The 20,984-nt window shown below is 44.8% G+C and overlaps 1 protein-coding gene across 1 annotated transcript in view; it reads left to right on the forward strand.

Moving 5' to 3' along the window:
* Nucleotides 1-20,984, forward strand: part of LPP (LIM domain containing preferred translocation partner in lipoma) — a 166,732-nt gene that overhangs the window by 53,281 nt on the left and 92,467 nt on the right. Inside the window, exon 3 of the mRNA XM_070753852.1 lies at nt 8,399-8,602. Within this exon, the coding sequence (XP_070609953.1) occupies nt 8,476-8,602 (127 nt within the window). The 5' untranslated portion in view covers nt 8,399-8,475. The remainder of the gene's footprint in view (nt 1-8,398; nt 8,603-20,984) is intronic.

Consider the following 20,984-nt stretch of genomic DNA (forward strand, 5'->3'; position numbering starts at 1 on the left):
AGAAAGAAAGAAAGGAAACTATCATCTTCTAATCAGCTCTGCTTCGCTCCCAATCCAAAGTTAAAATCACCTATAAAATCATATCAAAAGAGATGAAAACATGAAAGCATTCAAAAAATCAACAAAGTCAACTTCTGGTGTGCAACTAGCCCACCCCATCCGAGATGGGGCTGAGAGGTTCCTGGGGCAAATGGAGGGCCTTCAAGGGGAGCCCCAGGGAGCGCATATAGCAGTAGTCAATACGGGGGGGGGGACCAGCATAAGAGTGACCCCAAAGAAGATCTCAAGGCCCAGGAAATGACCGCAGGGGGCTCTGGAGACAGCTGGGCAAAGGCCCTTCGAGCCACAGCTGCCCCACAGGGTTTGAGACCCCCATAAGCTGTGAGGATCCCCCCCAGTCTAGCTTGTTTCCCTTCCTTCCTTCCTGCCTTCCTGCCTGCCTTTCCACCTCCTCCCTCCCTTCTTTTCTCCTTTTCTTCTTGCCTCCTTCCTTCCTTTCATTCCTTCTTTCCTCCCTCCCTCCCTTCCTTCTTTTCCACCTCCTCCCTCCCTCTCTACCTTCTTCTTGCCTCCCTACTTCCTTCCTTTCCTTCCTTCACCTCCCTCCCTCCTTTCTTTTGTTCTTTATTTCTTGCCTCCTTCCTTCCTTTTGTTCCTCCCTCCCTTCCTTTCTTTCCACCTCCTCCCTCCCTCCCTCCTGCAAGAACCCGTCCTAGGTCCCTCCCTTCCATTCTTCAATGCTGACTGCCCCAGTGGTCGTAAGTTGGGGGCCCCCTCCTGAAATCCTCTGAACCCCCACCTGCCCATCTTCCCATTGAAGGAGGTTTGGAAATAGTTTGGAAGGGGGGGCAGTTTCCAAGTTCTTGGAGAGCGGCTGTTGGGCCCACTTGCACCCCCCCGCCCCCTTCCCCAGATCTTCCCTGGGGGGCTCCTGCCTGAGTCCCCCCCTCCGTCCATCTGTCCCTTTTGCCATCTGTGGCTAGTTTAACCAACCCCCCCCCACCACCATAGGAGAATCTGAAGCCATGCAAAGAAAAGTGCCCCCCCCAGGCTCCCCCCCCCCCCGTTCTGTCACAATATTGAGCCTGAGTTGCTATTTGTAGTCATGACTCAGAATGTCAGCTATAAAAATATGAAGTGTCACTCCACTCCCGTTTGGCTTCTCCTCTGGTTTGACATGACAGCTTCTCCTTTCTCCTGGGTGGGTGGCAGGAGGCTCTCTGGCTTTCTTTTCCTCCTTTCTTCCTTCCTTCCTTCCTTCCTTTTCCCTTTCCTTTCTTTCCTCCCACTTCCTGCCCTTCCCTCCGCTCTCCTTTCCTTTCCTTTCCTTCCCTTCCTTTCCCTTCCCTTCCTCCTTCCCTTTCCCTTCTTTCCTTTCCTTTTTTCCTTTCCTTCCTTCCTTCTTTTCTTTCTTTCTTTCTTTCTTTCTTTCTTTCCTCCCCCCCTCCTTTCCTTCCTTCCTTCCTTTCTCCTTCCCTTTCTCTCCTTTCATTTCTTTGTTTCCTTTCCTTTCCTCCCTCCCTCTTTCTTTCTTTCTTTCTCCCTCTCTTTCTTTCTTTCCCTTTCCTTACCTTCATTTCCCTTTCCTTCCCTCTCCTTTCCTCCTTTTCTTTCCTTTCTTTTTCTTCTTTCCTTTCCTTCTTTTCCTCCCACTTCCTTCCCTTGTCATTTCCCTACTGTCCCACCCAAAAAAATGCAAGGCCCATTTACTTTTCCTCCTAGAGGGGAAACCTACTTCCTGCATGAACTGGGGGTCCCTGGCTCAGCTGGCGGATCCGAAGATCCAAGCGGAGTTGGGCCAGTTAAAACCAGGATGGGAGACCACCAGGATTAAATGTTTGCTTGTTTGTTTTGTCCAATACACAATAATACACAATGAAGGTTATAGAGGATATACTGGAGTAGAATGCATTAAAGAAAGAATAGAAGAGACAATATAGTAATAAAAATATAACTGGGAGAATAGCAGAAAAGATATAGGGACAGAAGAGGAGATAAATGAGGTATAGGGGAGACTATAGGACAGGGGACCTGCCCTATACTCCCTGGAGTTGCCTTTGAGTTCTAGGCTTCCATCGGTCACCCCTGACCATTTCCCCAAAGTCACAGCGCTGGGGCTGACCCCTTTCCCAAATGAGGACTTCTGCACCGGCTTGGCATCCGGGCTTCTTCCCACTTTGGCAACTTCTGTTTCCCTCCCAAACGGAAGAACTACAAGCAGAATGAAACCATGTCTTAGAAACAGTTGCAAGGACTGAGTAGGGGGTGGGGGGGGGGGACTTTTCCTGGACTGAAATCCTGGAAGCTCCAACAAGCTGCTGGGTGAGAAGTTGTTCTCTGCGGTTTTTTGGTTTTTTATTTATTGGTTTCTTTTAAAAAATGACGCCGTGGGTGTTTGAAGGGGCTTTGGAGGCCACGTGCTCCATCCTCTCCGACAGGTGGCACTCGGGGGGGCCCTGCTTCATTGTCACCAAGTGGAGGAGAGTCCCGTCTCCAACAAGCCCCTGTGCCGCGGCTGAAGAGAATTGGAAATCAAGACTTTCTTGTCATTGGAGTCGGAGAGTTCTAGAGCTGGAAGGACCTTAGAGATCTTCTAGTCCAACCCCTGCTTCAACAGGAAACCATTTATCATTCTGGATAAGTGGCTCTCCAACCCCTTCTTGAAAACCTCCAGTGTTGGAGAAACCCACAACTTCTAGCGACAAGCTGTTCCACTGGTTAATGGTCCCCACTGCCAGAAAATTTCTCTTTTGTTTCTAGGTTCAACTTTCTCTGAGCAGTTGCCACACATTGCCTTTCCTTCCTTCCTTCCTTCCTTCCTTCCTTCCTTCCTTCCTTCCTTCCTTCCTTCCTTCCTTCCTTCCTTCCTCTAAACAAATAATTCCCTCAACACTGTCAGACTTTTTACTAAGTCTGCACTTCTATTTCTACTAGTTTTTCTCATCATTCCTATCACCCTTTTCCTCCCACTTAGGACTGTAGGACTGTAACCTGTTGCTTGTATCCTAAGATTTTTATTAATATTGATTGTTTCTTCATTGCTTATTTGACCCCTGTGACAATCGTTAAGTGTTGCACCACATGATTCTTGACAAATGTCTCTTTTTCTTTTATGTCCACTGAGAGCATCTGCACCAAAGACAAATCCCTTGTGTGTCCAATCACACTTGGCCAATAAAAAAAATCTATTCTATCCCTCCCTCCCTCCCTGCCTTCCTTCCTTTCTCCCTTCCTCTCCTTCCATTCTTTTCATTCCCATCTCCTCCCTCCTTCCCTTATTTCCTCTTTATCTCCTGCTTGGGTTGGGGGTTAGACCAGATGACCTCCAAGGTCCCTTCCAACTCTATTGTTTCTGTTATTATTCTGTTATTCAGAAGTTGTGGGGACCTTGTTACTTTCAAGAGGGGACTGGACTGCCATCTATCAGAAATGATGTAGGATCCCCTGCTGGTGTGGCGGGTTGGACTAGATGACCTCCAAGGTCCCTTCCCAATGGTCATCTCTCTCTCTCGGTTGACGGTGATCCTTAGCTGACTTTCGCTCCTCCAACCAGTTGCAACCAACAGATGGTCGCTTCATCTCCATCCCTCTTTTCCCCCCCCTCCCTGTTGCTGTTCCTTGTTTTACTAGCGAGTGGAGAGGAGAGAACCGGAACATTTATAAATATAACTGGGTTTCCATGAGCTCCTGTAAGCAAAGCTTCATCTGGCGGCGTTGGCTGTCATGGCGCCAGGCCTCTCGTTTGCCGATGCAAGAAGGAAACATTGGTTATTTTGCAGAATCGGCAGAGGATCCAAAGAGGAAAAAAATGAAGCCATCTGTACAGGGCTAAGGGGGGAAAACACGGCCTCTCCCAAGCATCACGTACAGATCAGTGGAAAATGTATTTACTATTGATTTGCAAGGTGGGGTAATTCACGCGTCTCAGTGTGGAGTAAATCAGAGTTTCGAAAGGAAATCTCGGCAGAGAATAGAATATTAAGTTGGAATAGAATAGAATAGAAATGGAATAGAACAGAATAGAATAGAATAGAATGCAGAAATAGAATAGAATAACAGAGTTGGAAGGGACCTTGGAGGTCTTCTAGTCTAACCCCCTGCTTAGGCAGTAAACCTTACACCACTTCAGACAGATGTTATCAACATCTTAAAAACTTCTAGTGTTGGAGCATTCACAAGGTCTGGTAGCAAGCTGTTCCATTGGCTAATTGTTCTAACTGTCAGGCTATAATTCTATAATTTTCCTGACAGTTAAAACAATTAACCAGTGGAACAACTTGCCTCCAGAAGTTGTGAATGCTCCAACACTGGAAGTTTTTAGGAAGATGTAGGATGCTTGGCTGCATAGCTAGAGGTATAACAAGCAGGAAGAGGGAGATTATGATCCGCTATATAGAGTGCTGGTGAGACCCCATTGGAATACTGTGTCCAGTTCTGGAGACCTCACCTACAAAAAGATATTGACAAAATTGAAGGGGTCCAAAGACGGGCTACAAGAATGGTGGAAGGTCTTAAGCATAAAACATATCAGGAAAGACTTCATGAACTCCATCTGTAGAGTCCTGGAGGACAGAGGAAAAGGGGGATATGATCGAAACATTTAAATATGTTAAAGGGTTAAATAAGGTCCAGGAGGGAAGTGTTTTTAATAGGAAAGTGAACACAAGAACAAGGGGACACAATCTGAAGTTAGTTGGGGGAAAGATCAAAAGCAACATGAGAAAATATTATTTTACTGAAAGAGTAGTAGATCCTTGGAACAACTTCCAGCAGATGTGGTAGATAAATCCACAGTAACTGAATTTAAACATGCCTGGGATAAACATATATCCATCCTAAGATAAAATACAGAAAAATAGATAAGGGCAGACGAGATGGACCAGGAGGTCTTTTTCTGCCGTCAGTCTTCTATGTTTCTAAGATGTTGGATAACCATCTGTCTAAAATGATGTAAGTTTAGCTGCCTAAGCAGGGGGTTGGACTAGAAGACCTCCAAGGTCCCTTCCCACGCTGTTGTTATTATTGTTATTATTATTATAATCTACTACCTGCGCTCCGCAGAATAAATAACATTTTCTTTCCTGCTTTCCAGCCCCAAATACAACAATGTAATGTGTCCGAATCCCTTTTATTTGCAGCCTGTCGATTTTCCCTCGGATCATAGGAAATTCTCTCTTTTTCCCACCTCCCCTTTTTGACAATGTGTCAAATTCCTCCTCCTCTTCGTCTGAAAAGCTGCCGACAATTGATGGTAATTGTAGTCGCTGCCGATAAAAGCAGGTTGCTAATGGTTTGCAGAATCAGCGGCCTCTCTTACTACAGCTTTATCCCTTCTTCGTCTCAGCCAGTTTTCCTTCCTCTGGGGAACAAACATAGAGTCCCTTATCTATCATAAATACACATCCATAAAATCATATACCAAAATGCCTAGCCTACTGTTAACGTGACTAATTCACCTTCAACCGCAACAACACACGAGCACGAAATCGATTTAAACTAAATGTCACTGCTCTGAACTTGACTGCAAAAAATTACGACTTCAGCAACGCCTGAATGCACTACCTGTTTCTGTGGTTTCTACTCCTAACCCCAAAACCTTTAACCTTAGACTATCTACCAATTGATCTCTCCTCCTTTCTAAGAGGTCTGTAGGGGCGTGCATAAGCGCACCATTGTTGCCTACCGTCCCTGTCCTATTGTCTACTTTTTATCATTACTTATCTAATGTTTTATATGTGTTTGTCGGGCTCTCTGGTAGAATCCTCCCAAAAATTAACAGGTACAAATTTTAGACACACACACGTTTGAAAATTCAAGACAATGTTCTTTATAATGAAAATTCACTTAAACCAAGCCCTCTTTTGGATAGCAAAGAGCACTGGTCTCCAAACAAACTGGTAATTTGTACAAGTCCCTTATCAGGTTCTGTGATACTTAGCTTGCAGCTGGGAGGCAATTCACAGTCCTTCTTTCACAAAGTGACACACACTTTGCTCTAGTTTAGTTTCAAAGTGGGGAAAAATCAGCACACAAAAGGTCAAAGTCAGTAAAGCAGTCACGAAACACAACGATCAGATAATCCTCCACAATGGCCAAACCCACAGGCTGCTCTTTATAGCAGCCTCACTAATGACCACAGCCCCACCCAACCACAGGTGGCCTCATTTTCTTTGATAGTAATCTCTCAGTTGTTGCCTATGCATCGCTCTCCGCATGTGTGGCTGTATCATTAACTCTTGTTCCGAATCCAAGGAGGAGCTAGATAATTGATCTCCTTCTGAGCTGTCTGCCACACTCTCCTCCTCCCTGTCACTCATGTCTTCTTGGTCAGAGGAGCCTTCATCAGCAGATTCCACCGGGGGCAAAACAGGCCTGCAGCATGTGCATGTCTCCCCCACATCCACAATCCTTGGGGCAGGAGCTGGGCCAGGGCTAACCACAACAATATGTACAAATTATCACCCTATAATTGTTTGACAAATAAATAAATCATGTCTCAGAAATAAAAACTGCATTTTTCGGCCCGGGGAGATCTGGAAATTTCATTCTTGCTCTCTGCAATCCAGGTTTTCTCTAGAAGGGAACAGCATTTTGCACAACAGGCGGTGTTTTTTTCCACAATTTGGGGGTTTGGCCCCTCTAAAGAGAGGGTATGGGCTGGTTAAAATATGTACAGTAGTCCATTTATTTAGTGACCTGTTCTATCTAGAATATAATAATATTACAAACCTGACTTTTTCTTACATATCAGACATACATTACAGCTTCCAAATCCATCAAACTAACACAGAGCTTACTACATCAGTCGCAGTGAATCAGCAGAAAGAACAGAGAGTGCAGAGAGAGAGAGAATCATGCTTTCTGGCGCCCTCTTATGGCCATTGGTAACACTACTTCTTAAAGCTATAATACTTCAGTAAACACAAGCATTCACTGTTAGCTTGTTTATATTTACAGTGATCCCTCGATTTTCGCGATCTCGATCTTCGCGAAACACTATATCGCGATTTTTCCCACCCGATGACATCACTCTCTTCCTTTCTCATCTTTCTTTCTCTCTCTCTTTCTCTATCTTGCTTCTTCCTCTCTCACACTCTCTTCCTTCCTCTCTCATCTCTTTCTTTCCTTCTCTCTCTTTCTCTATCTCTCCCCCTCTTGCTCTCGAACGGCGGGCGGGGCGGCGGGCGGGTGGGCGAGCGGCGGGCGGGCAGCAGCGAGGAGCCAAAGATCGGGGTTTCCCCTTTGCGTGGGCGGCGGGGAAGACCCAGGGAAGGTTTCTTCGGCCGCCCAGCAGCTGATCTGCTCGGCAGCGCCGCAGCAGCGAGGAGCCGAAGATCGGGGTTTCCCCTTTGCGTGGGCGGCGGGGAAACCCCGATCTTCGGCTCCTCGCTGCTGCGGCGCTGCCGAGCAGATCAGCTGCTGGGCGGCTGAAGAAACCTTCCCTGGGTCTTCCCCGCCGCCCACGCAAACTCCACCATCTGCGCATGCGCGGCCATGGAAAAAGGGTGCGCATGCGCAGATGGTGTTTTTACTTCCGCACCACTATATCGCGAAAAATCGAGTATCGCGAGGGGTCTTGGAACGTAACCCTCGCGATACTCGAGGGATCACTGTATTGCCAACACAATTGTCCTGTACATAGTACTAGTGTTAAGGAGTGTGCAGAATGATCCTTGTGTTATCAATGACATGCACAGAGGAAAACGTGGGATTCCAGCAGATATCCAGGAGATATGAGTAATTATTTAATGTATACAAGACAGATACATTAAAGTATATAAAATGGTGTTTACTTTAGAAATAGCACAGTCAAGTTAAACAGTCAATATCTCTCAATACAATAATAATATTACAAGCCTGTCTTTGTCTTGCGTATCAGACATACACAACAGCTTACAAATCCATCAAATTAACACAGAGTTTACTACATCAGTCACAGTGAGTCAGCAGAAAGAACAGAGAGAGCAGAGAGAGAATCATGCTTTTTGGCGCCCTCTGATGGCCATTTGCAACACTACCTCATAAAGCTATGGTACTACAATACAATTAAGCATTATTCTTAGCTTGTTTATATATTGCCCATCCAACTGTTACATATGGAGTACTAATACATACTTGCTAGGGCCCAAATTCATATTGCCATCATGTTGGGTGACGGACTCCACGGACTATGGCTGTTTGCGATTGATTGATCGATCCTTCCCATCCATCCATCCATCCATCCATCCATGGATTGACCGATTGATTGATTGATTCCCATTCTGTCGGTTGGAAGTCCATCCATGGCTCGCCTAACAACTATCCCGGTTAGCCAAGGAAATTTGGGGACAAAGATGATCCGTAAAGAATTTTTTTTAAAAGCAAAATTAAGCAGCATTGCTTTTTTTTTCCTCTGTAGGAACGGAGCGATGTCTCGGCCCTGCGTGGCTGCCCCCCAAGAACCCCAGTGAACCGGTAGGGCACGTCACCGCAAGGATGGAGACCACCCACACTTTTGGGACCCCGAGCATTTCGGTTTCAACTCAGCAGACCCCCAAAAAGTTTGCTCCGGTGGTCGCTCCCAAGCCAAAATACAACCCTTACCGGGCAGGAGAAGCAGAGGGTAAGGATATTTTTTCTCTCTTCGTTTTGCAAATGGCATCTCTCTCTCTCCCTCCCTCCCTCCCTCCCTCCCTCCTTCCTTCCTTCCTTCCTTCCTTCCCCTTTCTCGTCCCACCCTCCCTCAGGTCCTTCCTTCCTCTCTTTCTCCTTCCTTCTCCTCCCTCCCTCCTTTCCTTCCCTCTTTCCTTCCTTCCCCTTTCTCCTTTCTTTTCTTCCTATCTTTCTCCTCTCAGACTCCCACCTTTTCCTTCCTCTCTGTCTCCTTCCTTCTTTCCTTCCCTCCTTCCTTCCTTCCCTTTCTCTTTTCCTTTCTTCCTATCTTTCTCCTCTCATCCTCCCTCCTTTCCTTCCTTCCTCTCTTCCTTCCTTCCTCCTTTCACCTTCATTTCTTCCTTCCTTCCCCTTTCCTCCCTCCCACCCTTCCTTTCCTTCTCCTTCCTTCCTTCCTTCCTCTTTCTCCTTCCTTCCTTCCTTCTCCATCCATCCTTCTGTTCTTCCGTCCTCTTTCTCCTTCCACACTCCCTCCTTTCCTTCCTTCCTCTCTTCCTTCCTTCCTCCTTTCACCTTCATTTCTTCCTTCCTTCCCCTTTCTCCTCCCACCCTTCCTTTCCTTCCTTCCTTCCTTCCTCTTTCTCCTTCCTTCCTTCCATCCATCCTTCTGTTCTTCCGTCCTCTTTCTCCTTCCACACTCCCTCCTTTCCTTCCTTCCTCTCTCTCCGTCCTTCCATCCTTCCTTCCTTCTTTCCTTTCCCTTTCTCCTCCCACCCTCCCACCCTACTTCCTCTTTCTCCTTCCTTCCTTCCTTCCTTCCTTCCTTTGATCCATCCTTCTGTTCTTCTTTCCCCTTTCTCCTTCCACCCTCCCTCCCTCCTTTCCATTCTTCCTTCCTTCCTTGCAGGCTTTAAGAAGAATAAAATCCAGGGAATCTTTGGAAAAAAAAATCTTGTTTGTGGTTCTGACTCTGTAGGTACAAGAGAGGAAGAGAGATAATAATTGTATCTGGAATGAAAATGCGAGGTTTGAAAATAGGAAAAATTAATTGCACTTTTGTGCCTCTTATTATATAATGGGACTTGAGAAGTTGAACATTTTTTTTTATTATTGTAGCATTTGAGGGTTGATTTTTTTTCCTTTAACAAGCTGTCCTTGGGGCAGGGGTGTGTGGGTGGGAATAAAACACACACAAACACACACACTTGTTAAAAAAAAAGACCTTGTCCATTACATTGAAATAGCTTGAATGGTGGAGTCCAAAAGGAGCAGATTTTTCCATCGTCTGTCGGCTGTGCTGCGCGAGTGTGTTTGTGTGTTTGTGAAGCTCCACTTGACTTAACAATACCCTGACCAGACTTTGCACCAAATTCTTCAGCAAAGAAGGACAAAACTCAAACTGTGTTGTCAGCCGGAGTCTCCATTCTCCTAATGCAAGGAAGCCGACTTGACTACTGCAATGCGCTCTACATGGGGCTACCCATGGAAAGCGTTCGGAGACTTCAACGGGTGCAAAATGCAAGCTATCATGGACATAAGAACATAAGAGCCGGGGTGGCGCAGCAGGTAGAGTGCAGTACTGCAGGCCACTGAAGCTGACTGTAGATCTGTAGGTCAGTGGTTCAAATCTCATCACCGGCTCAAGGCCTTCCATCCTTCCATGGGTAAAATGTGGACCCAGATTGTGGGGGCAATAGGCTGGCTCTGCTGAAAAGGGCGATTGCTAACATTTTGTAAGCCGCCCTGAGTCTGAGGAGAAAGGGGGCATAAAAATTAAATCAAATCAATCAACAAACAAACAAACAAACAAACAAACAAACAAACAAACAAACAAACAAACAAACAAACAGGATCCCTGCTGAATGGGGCCAAAGCCCATTGAGTCCAGCATTCTCTGTCCCTCAGTGGCCCCCCAATTGTCCATGGGGGTCTTGAGCCGAAAAAGAAGGCAAGACCCTCCCTTTCCCTTGACCCCCAACAAATGGGACCCAAGGGAACCCTGCCTGCCTCAACCAACATAGAACGTCACATGGACGCCACCAATGATACCTTTGGCATCCCTGAATCTGTCTCATCCTGCCTTGAAGCTCTCCAGGCTGACAGCTGTCACCACCTCTTCTGGAAGGGGACCCTAAACCAAGGACCCTCTGGGTGAAGAAGAAATATTTCCCTTGATTTGTCCTCACTCTCTCACCTGTGAGCTTTAGGGAGGGGCCCCTCGTCTTAGTATTGTGGGAGAGAGAAAAGGATTTTTCTCTACCCACCTTTTCTATGTATGATTTTATACACTTCGATCAAGTCACCTCTTAAATATTAATAATTATAGAAATTGTTTTTATCTGTTGGAAGCCACCCACAGTCCTTCAGGAGTTCAGCAGGCTGTATCCACAGAGGGAGAGAATCAAGATCACGCAAAGGGTTAATACCACTTTACAAGGCCTTGGTAAGGCCACACTTGGATGTTGAGACTCTAGAAAGAGGGCAGAGAAGAGCCACAAAGAGGATCAGGGGACTGGAGGCTAAAACATACGAAGAACGGTCACAGGAACTGGGCCTGGCTAGTTAAATGACAAGAAGGACCAGGGGAGACACGATAGCAGCCTTCCAGTATCTCAGGGGTTGCCACAAAGAAGAGGGAGTCAAACTATTCTCCAAAGCACTTGAGGGCAGGAGAAGAAGCAATGGGTGGAAACTAAACAAGTCGAGAAGCAACTTAGAACTAAGGAGAAATTTCTTGACAGTTAGAACAATTAATCCATTGAACAGAAGTTGTGAATGCTCAACCACCAGAAGTTTTTAAGATGTTGGATAACCATTTGTCTAAAGTGGTGTAGGGCTTCCTGCCTAAGAAGCGGGTTGGACTAGAAGGCCTTGCAGTCCTATGAGTGTAGAAGGAAGGAAGGAAGGAAGGAAGGGAGGGAGGGAGGGAGGGAGGGATGGATGGATGGATGGATGCATGGAACTTAATCCAGGAGACAAGCATCCTAATACCAAGGAGAAATTTCCTGACAGTGTGGACAATTAACTGGTGGAACTACTTGCCACCTGAAGTGGTGGGTGCTCCCTCACTGGAGGTGTTCAAGAAGAGATTGAAGGTTAGACTAGATGACTTCCAAGGTCTCTTCCCATGTTCCTCTCTCCTCCTCTTCTCTCCCCTCCCCTCTTCTCCCTTCTCCTTTCCTCCTTTCCTCCTTTCCCATTCCCCTACTCCTCCTCTTGTTCTCCTCCTCCTCTTGTTCTTCTCCTTCTCCCCTTTTCAAAAAGCAGCCCCGAAATGCAAGTTAGTCTCCCCGAGTCTTGGGCACCATGAGTCATCGTCCCCTTCTCTCCGTCGGTGAACCCCACCGGGATTAATTTGGGCAAAAGAACAGACAAGCGAAACCACCATCACCACCATCACCACCCACTCAGCCGCGTTGGAATTGGAAGGGGAAGGAAAGTGTTAAAATCCTGACATACTTGAGAATGGAACGAAGTCTCTCTCTCTCTTAGTTTTTTTGGAACGAGCATCACTTACCAGCTATATTAAACCTGTTTTGAAGGAAAGATAAAGGGTAACTCCAGTTATATTTATTCCTGGGTGTTGGTGCTTAATTAACGGTGTGCCAGCCTTCTAGTTTTTTAAAAAAAATATATATTTAAAAAAAACATTCATTTGCCTTGAAAACCCCAAAAGATAATGGAGGTTGCTTTTCGTTTTCTCTTAATTGTTAGAACGGCTCCTATGCAGGATGGATGGTTGATTTTAATTTTTTTTAAAAAAAGGACTATTTTAAATTGTTTAGGGAGCTCAACTCCTGGTGGCTTCATGGACCTGCATGAAATTTGGGGGAAGTGGAAGTGCCATCTTCAGATATCTTGGCCCCTTCCCACTCTCTGCAGTTTCCTGGTGGTAGTAGATGTCCCCCATCCAAGTTCTGATCAGGCTTGGCCCTGCTTAGCTCTTGAAATCGGCCAAGATTGGCTAGATGATGGAATCAAGGCTACGTTCTATCCCATGCAAAATCGGCCTTATTATTTATTTAACTTTCATGGCCACCCATCTACACCAAATATCTCTGAGTGGCTTACGGTTCTTATCTTGGAAACTGGCATGAGGATATTTGTTAGTCTTGAAAAGCTTGTAAATTATTACAAAAAAGCAGGTTTTTTAATTAATTAATTAATTTAATTCGTTTTGTCATGTACATATTGGTGGTCTACAAAGATATCATAATATTTATATACATGATACGAGAGAGAAACATAATGACAGGGGACCGAAGGCACGCTGGTGCACTTATGCACGGCCCTTACTGACCTCTTAGGAATCGGGAGGGGTCAACAGTGCAGAGTCTAAGGGAAAGGTTTTGGGGGTTAGGGGATGATACTACAGAATCTGGTAGTCAGTTCCAGGCATCAACTACTCGGTTACTAAAGTCGTATTTCCTGCATTTGAGTTTAGAGAAGGAAGGAAGGAAGGAAGGAAGGAAGGAAGGGTGGGAGGAGAAAGGGGGAGGGAGGGAGGGAGGAAGGAAGGGAAGGAAGGAAGGAAGGAAAGAAGGGAAGGAAGGAAGGGTGGGAGGAGAAAGGGGGAGGCAGGGAGGGAGGAAGGAATGGAAGGAAGGAAAGAAGGGAAGGAAGGAAGGGAGGGAGGAGAAAGGGGGAGGCAGGGAGGGAGGAAGGAATGGAAGGAAGGAAAGAAGGGAAGGAAGGAAGGGTGGGAGGAGAAAGGGGGAGGGAGGGAGGGAGGAAGGAAGGGAGGAAGGAAGGAAGGGAAGGAAGGGTGGGAGGAGAAAGGGGAAGGAAGGAAGGGAGGAAGGAAGGAAGGAAAGAAGGGAAGGAAGGAAGGGTGGGAGGAGAAAGGGGGAGGCAGGGAGGGAGGGAGGGAGAAAGGAAGGAAGGAAGGAAGGAAGGAAGGAAGGAAAAATGAGGACCCAGATTGTTGGGGGCAAGAGGCCGATTCTGTAAACTGTTTAGAGAGGGCTGTAAAAGCACTGTGAAGCGGTATATAAGTCCAAGGAGACTAAAGTGGCATATAAGTCTAGACCAGGGGTAGGCAAAGTTGGCTCTTCTTTGACATGTGGACTTCAACTCCCAGAATTCCTGAGCTACCATGATTGGGAGTTGAAGTCCACAAGTCATAGAAGAGCCAACTTTGCCTACCCCTGGTCTAGACTTATATGCCACTTTAGTATCCTTGGACTTATATACCGCTTCATAATGCTTTTTACAGCCCTCTCTCAGCCCACTCTTCCCTACCCCTGGTCTAGACAGACAAAGAGAAAAGGAGAAAGAAAGAGGAAGGAAGGAAGGAAAGGAAAGGAAAGGAAAGAAGGAAGGAAGGAAGGAAGGAAGGATGGTAGATGGATGGAAATTCCTTCCTTCCTTCCTTCCCTCCCTCCCTCCCTCCCATCCATCCATCCATCCATCCTCCCTCCAAGGCTAAATCCTAAAGGAAACCCAGAATCGAAACGGCAGGAAAAAGAGAATATATTGTGCTACTGTACAATATAGAGGAATATTTTTCTGGTGGGGTTTTTTTTTTAAAGCTAGGATTGAAAAACGCAGACATGGTGCTGTTTCCACCAGATGGGACACGGTGGGCAAATTATGTCGGAACAAACTGTAGTTCCAGTTTAATGGGCCGTAATTTGTTGATGTGTGAGTGGATCTGGTCTGTTTCTTTTTTTTTCTCTACAAGTGATGAAAACATTTATTTATATGTCAAGATGCGCTCGGTTCTTCCAAAAGCAGCTTCCGCTACCTGGCCGCTAAGAATGATACAAGCTACGACCGGAGCCCCAAGAGAGGACACGATCACATCAGAATCTGCGAGGGGTCTCTTTTGGTGGGGCGGCCCTCTTCCCTCTCAGTTTGGGCCAGGGGTTGGACTGGATGGCCTCGAGGGTCTCTTCCAGTGCAATCCTGGGGCATCATTTTTAACCCCAAGAAATCTGAAGGTGCAGTGAAATAACATCTGAGGTTCTTCTCCTGTTGGAGAATGGAGAAAAAAACCCCTTTTCTTTTAAAAGAACTGAAGTTGTGTCTTTTCCATCTATATTGAATGTTTGGATTCTTCCCTTTCCTTTCCTTCCCTTCCTCCTTCCTTCTTTCCTTTCTTTTCCATCCTTTCCTTCTTTCCTTTTTTCTCCCCTCTCCTCTCTCCTCCTTCCTTCCTTTCTTTTTCTTTCTCTCACCTCTCCTCCCCCTCTCCTCTCTCTTCCATTTCCTTTTCCTCTCTTCTCCCTTCCATCCATCCATCCACCCTCCCTCTTTCCTCCCTTCCCTCTCTTCCCTGAGTCCCCACCTCAAATCTGCTTTTTCAATTATTTCCACTAATAGTTGATCAAAGTTTCTACTGTTACTTATACAACAGACCAACTACTTCAGAGTGTTGGAAACAGGATCTTGTGTAGGACTGGGTGGACATTTTATTTTATTCTTATTTTATGGCTGGCTGAAGGAGGCTAGGGGATTGGACCTTGCTTATACGCGTTGCCCAAAAAGCCAACCCAGTCCTATGCTGCAACAACAGAGGGAGAGAATCAAGATCACACAAAGTGTTAATACCACTTTACAAGGCCTTGGTGGGGCCACACTTGGAATACAGCATCAGGTTCGGTCGCCACGATGCAAAAAGGATGTTGAGACTCTAGAAAGAGGGCAGAGAAGAGCCACAAAGAGGATTAGGGGATTGGAGGCTAAAACATACGAAGAACGGTCACAGGAACTGGGCATGGCTAGTTAAATGACAAGAAGGACCAGGGGGGACATGACAGCAGCCTTCCAATATCTCAGGGGTTGCCCCAAAGAAGAGGGAGTCAAGCTATTCTCCAAAGCACCTGAGGGTAGAACAAGAAGCAATGGGTGGAAACTAAGCAGAGAGAGAAGCAACTTAGAACTAAGGAGAAATTTCCAGGGGAACAGCTTGCCTCCAGAAGTTGTGAATGTCCCAACACTGGTAGTTTTTAAGAAGATGTTGGATAACCATCTGTCTGAACTAGTGTAGGGTTTCCTGCCTAAGCAGAGGGTTGGACTAGATGACCTCCAAGGCCCCTTCCAACACTGTTGTTATTTGTTATATACATTGTGTTTAGCCAAACCAGGTGTAATGCAACAGAGAAAGAGAAAAGGAAAGGGAAGAAGAGAGGGAAGGAGGGAGGGAAAGAAGGAAGGAAGAAAAGAGAAAAAGAGGAAGGATAGAAGAAGATACTAAGGAGAAACGAGAGAAAGACTTAGAGGGAGGGGAGGATAGACCAGTGTTCACCAACCTTGGCAACTTGAAGATATTTGGACTCCAACTCCTAGAATTCCCCAGCCTGCTGGGATAGACAAAGGAAGTGAGAGAGGCAAGGAAGGAAGGGAAGAAGGAGGGAAAGAGAGAGGGAGGGAAGGTAAGAAGGAGAAGGGACCCTGGTCTGGGGGGGGGGTTTGCTGATGAGCCCCCCCCCCCCCAAAAAAAAAAAAGATCCCTGGAGCCAAAGTGCCTGCCCAGAGAACGGGCTTCTCTCCTTTTTTTTTTTTTGCAAGAATGGATTTTCCCTTAGAGGCTATTTTTAAGGCGGATTCCAGCTGATTCCCCTTCTGCAAAGGGCCAAAAAAGTGACTCAGCCAAACACCCCCCCCCCCCCCGGAGGAATGCTCCCCTCCTTCCTTTGCTCTGCCCCTCCGCACAACGTCTGCAAAAGGCCCCCAAACACCACCAGCCCAGCTACCGGAAACCCTGCCAGCTGCTGCCGTTCTAGGACGAAGGTTATCAGCCATGCATTAAAAAGAGGGGTGGGGAATTCAAATTGCATCAATTGGGTGGGGGGGAGGTGGGGGGAGGAGGAAAATGGGTTCTAGATTACATTAGACTACTGCTAGAGTTGGAACTCATAGGAACCTAGAAACATAGAAGACTGACGGCAGAAAAAAACCTCCTGGTCCATCTAGTCTGCCCTTATACTACTTCCTGTATTTTGTCTCAGGATGGATCTATGTTTATCCCAGGCATGTTTCAATTCAGGGACTGTGGATCTACCAACCATGTCTGCTGGAAGTTTGTTCCAAGCATCTACTACTCTTTCAGTCAAATAATATTTCCTCACGTTACTTCTGATCTTTCCCCCAACTGACCTCAGATTGTGCCCACTTGTTCTTGTGTTCACTTTCCTATTAAAAACACTTCCCTCCTGGACCTGATTTAATCCTTTAACATATTTAAATGTTTCGATCATGTCCCCCCTTTTCCTTCTGTCCTCCAGACTATACAGATTGAGTTCATGAAGTCTTTCCTGATACGTTTTATGCTTAAGACCTTCCACCATTCTTGTAGCCCGTGTTTGGACCTGTTCAATTTTATCAATATCTTTTTGTAGGTGAGGTCTCCAGAACTGGACCCAGTATTACTCCAAATGTGGTCTCATCAGCACTCTATATAAGGGGATCACAATCACCCTCTTCCTACTTGTTATACCTCTAGCTATGCAGCCAAGCATCCTACTCGCTTTCCCTACCGCCTCACTGCACTGTTCACCCATTTGGAGACTGTCAGAAATCACGACCCCTAAATCCTTTTTTAAAAAAAATATTTTTTATTGAAATATATACATTAAAAAAAACAACAAACACAACATACAAACACATAAAGACACACAGACACACACACACAAGATTTTCAAGTTGAAATATTCTCGTCCATTAAATACATTATCTCCATAGTCATTTTTATGACTATTCCAGATGACGATAAAGAAAAAATAAAAAAAAATCGTTCTGGGTTATTTAATTTATATACATGTTTGTTCTGATTTTTGCCGCCTTGTGTCAATCCATATTACAATATCTCCGTTAATACAAATCAAATAGTTTATTATCAATCTTTTAAAAAGTTATTATTTGAGTAACGTTATCCTTCTTACTTTTATATCTAATTCATAATTAGATATAATTAATTCATAATTATACACAGTGTGGTCAGGCGGTAGGAAAAGCAAGTAGGATGCTTGGCTGCATGGCTAGAGGTATCACAAGCAGGAAGAGGGAGATTGGGATCCCACTGTATAGAGCGCTGGTGAGACCCCATTTGGAATAATACTGTGTTCAGTTCTGGAGACCTCACCTACAAAAAGATATTGACAAAATTGAACGGGTCCAAAGACGGGCTACAAGAATGGTGGAAGGTCTTAAGCATAAAACGTATCAGGAAAGACTTCATGAACTCAATCTGTATGGTCTGGTGGGCAGAAGGAAAAGGGGGGGCACAATCGAAACATTTAAATATGTTAAAGGGTTACATAAGGTTCAGGAGGGAAGTGTTTTTAATAGGAAAGTGAACACAAGAACAAGGGGACACAATCTGAAGTTAGTTGGGGAAAAGATCAAAAGCAACATGAGAAAATATTATTTCACTGAAAGAGTAGTAGATCCTTGGAACAAACTTCCAGCAGACGTGGTTGGTAAATCCATAATAACTGAATTTAAACATGCCTGGGATAAACATACATATCCATTGTAAGATAAAATACAGGAAATGGTATAAGGGCAGACTAGATGGACCATGAGGTCTTTTTTTGCCGTCAGTCTTCTATGTTTCTATGTTTCTAATTTTGTTGTGGAATTCCGATTTGCCCGTTGTGCTGTTTTTCACACCCTGGGGCTTCCAGAAACACAATGGGCAAAATAGCACAGTGAGCAAACTGGAAATCAGTTTTTCCGAACCTGGAAGGGTTGTGGGCCTTAAGCACTAGACACTAGACTATCATTTTACTTCCTTTTGATATCAGATTGCCAACGGGTAAAAGCAGTGAAGCCCATCAAAATGCAAAGTCTAAGCAGTTTCTGTCACATTTCCTTGACTTAGGTTTCCAAAATGTTAGAAATCAAAAATGAAAGGGCAAAACCCCCCCAAAACCCACTTAATGCATGATTTCTATCAACACTCCAAAAACAACAGATTGACTGGTGGAGATGCTGGAGGCCCACAATTTTTTCCCCCAAGGGGAGTAAAACCCAACCCTCAGTGGCCAGTGTTAAGGGGTTGCTAATATTTAACTTTATTTATTTATTTATTTTATTTATTTGTTTGTTTGTTTTGTCAACTACGTATTGCTGGTATACAAAGATATACAGTGTTCCCTCGATTTTCGCGGGAGATGGGTTCCGAGACCACCCGTGAAAGTCGAATTTCCGCGTAGTAGAGATGCGGAAGTAAATACACCATTTTTGGCTATGGACAGTATCACAGGCCTTCCCTTAACACTTTAAACCCCTAAGTTACCATTTCCCATTCCCTTAACAACCATTATTACTGGTACTCACCATTGAATAAGACACCTAGTGATCCTAATATTTATAAACATAATTATTTATTAACAATAAATTTTTTTTTGTTATTCATTTGAAAAAAATTATTAGTTTGGCAATGACGTATGACGTCATCGGGCGGGAAAAACCATGGTGTATAGAAAATAACCCTCAAAGTATTTTTTAATTAATTTTTTTTGAAAAACCGTGGTATAGGCTCTTGGCGAAGTTTGAACCCGCGAAAATAGAGGGAACACTGTAATAATATTTATATACATGATACTAGTAAAAGAGAAACATTAGGAAAGGGGACAGAAGGCACGCTGGTGCACTTATGCATGCCCCTTACAGACCTACAATAATAATAATAATAATTAATAATAATAATTAATAATAATAATAATAATAATGACTGAACAGAGTTGGAAGGGACCTTGGAGGTCTTATAGTCCAACCCCCACCTTAGGCAGGAAACCCTGCACTACTTCAGACAAACCATTATCCAACATCTTCTTAAAAACTTCCAGTGTTGGAGCATTCACAACTTCTGGTGGCAAGCTGTTCCACGGATTAATCATTCTAACTGTCAGGAAATTTCTCCTTAGTTCTAAGCTGCTAAGGTTAAAAGTTGTGTTAAAACTTGCATTTTTTTTTTACATAAATCAAAGCTAATTGCAAGGCTGGTGTTCTGGCTGTTCCGCCTTTTAGTGCCCAACTGAACCATTTTGTAAAACAATAGATTCAAAAGTTGATTTACCAACTCGTAACAGAAGGAATCGTTAACATTCGTGGGGATTTGAAGGTGTTCCAGAATTGAAGCCGAACGAGTTAAAAAAATCTCACACGTTTTTAAAGATGCCAAATTTTTGGTGGGGGAGAAGCCTCCGCTGATTTAAAATAGCATTATTGGCAATTCGGGGAAGTCGGGTGACTTTGTTGAGAAATCGGAATAAAGTGGAAATTTCTAACCAATACACAAAAGTGACATTGACTGTAATTGGTGAAGCAATATTGAAAATATATGTTTTCAATATTGCTTCACACACAGAGAGAGAAGACACACAAATATTACACACACACACATTTATGCCTCACTCAATTGGCTTGCAATCACACAAATGCACAAATACACACTCACAAACACCTTCCTGTTCTACACAAATTCAACAAAATGGGAAGTGCTGCACCCATTTCAGGAAAGTATCTAAAAATCTTGGAAAGTCCAAAATAGGATTTCCCAGAAAAATTATAACAAGGGAAGGGAACCTGATTCTCTCAGTGGGGTAGTCCTTGAGTTATGGCCAGAGCTGAGGGCAAAATTTAACAATACAGTTGTTAAGTGAATTTTGCTCCATTTTACGACATTTCTTGTTACAGATTTTAAGTGAATCTCCCAACTAGCTTTTGTGCGTAAGGCGGGACTTGAACTCCCCGTCTCCTGGTGATTGGCCCAAAGTCATCCAGTGGGCTTTCATGGCTAAGGCGGGACTAGAACTCTCCGTCTCCTGGTGATTGGCCCAAAGTCACCCAGTAGGCTATCGTGCCTAAGGTGGGACTAGAACTCCCCGTCTCCTGGTGATTGGCCCAAAGTTTCCCAATTGGCTTTCGTGCCTAGGGCGGGACTAGAACTCACAGTCTCCTAGTGATTGGCCCAAAGTCACCAGCTGGCCTTTGTGCCTATGGTGGGACTAAGATTCATTTTCACCTAGTGATTGGCCCAAAGTCACCCAGCCAGTTTAAGTTACAACTAGAACTCGTGCTCAAGGCAGAACTAGAACTCGCTGCCTCCTGTTTCCTTAACATTAAACACCAGATCAATGATGCCTCATGCAGCCCTCGCTGATTTAATTGTCTCATTTTTAGTGTCAAATGTCACTTTTCCTGCCAACTGTGAATAATGTGTGATTATATGTAACGGGGAAAAATGGATAAAAATAAAAGGTACAGGAGGTATTTTGGGGGGCTAATCCTGGCCCAAGTCCAACTGTTGGAATCAGAACAAAACAGAACAGAAAGACAAAGTTGGAAGGGACATTGAAGGTCGTCTAATCCGACACCCTGCTCAAGCGGGAGACCCTTCACCACTTCTGATCTGAAGGTCTCAAGGTCTTAAGCATCAAACG

The sequence above is a fragment of the Erythrolamprus reginae genome, chromosome 5, assembly GCF_031021105.1.
Source record: "Erythrolamprus reginae isolate rEryReg1 chromosome 5, rEryReg1.hap1, whole genome shotgun sequence".
NCBI lineage: Eukaryota > Metazoa > Chordata > Lepidosauria > Squamata > Dipsadidae > Erythrolamprus > Erythrolamprus reginae.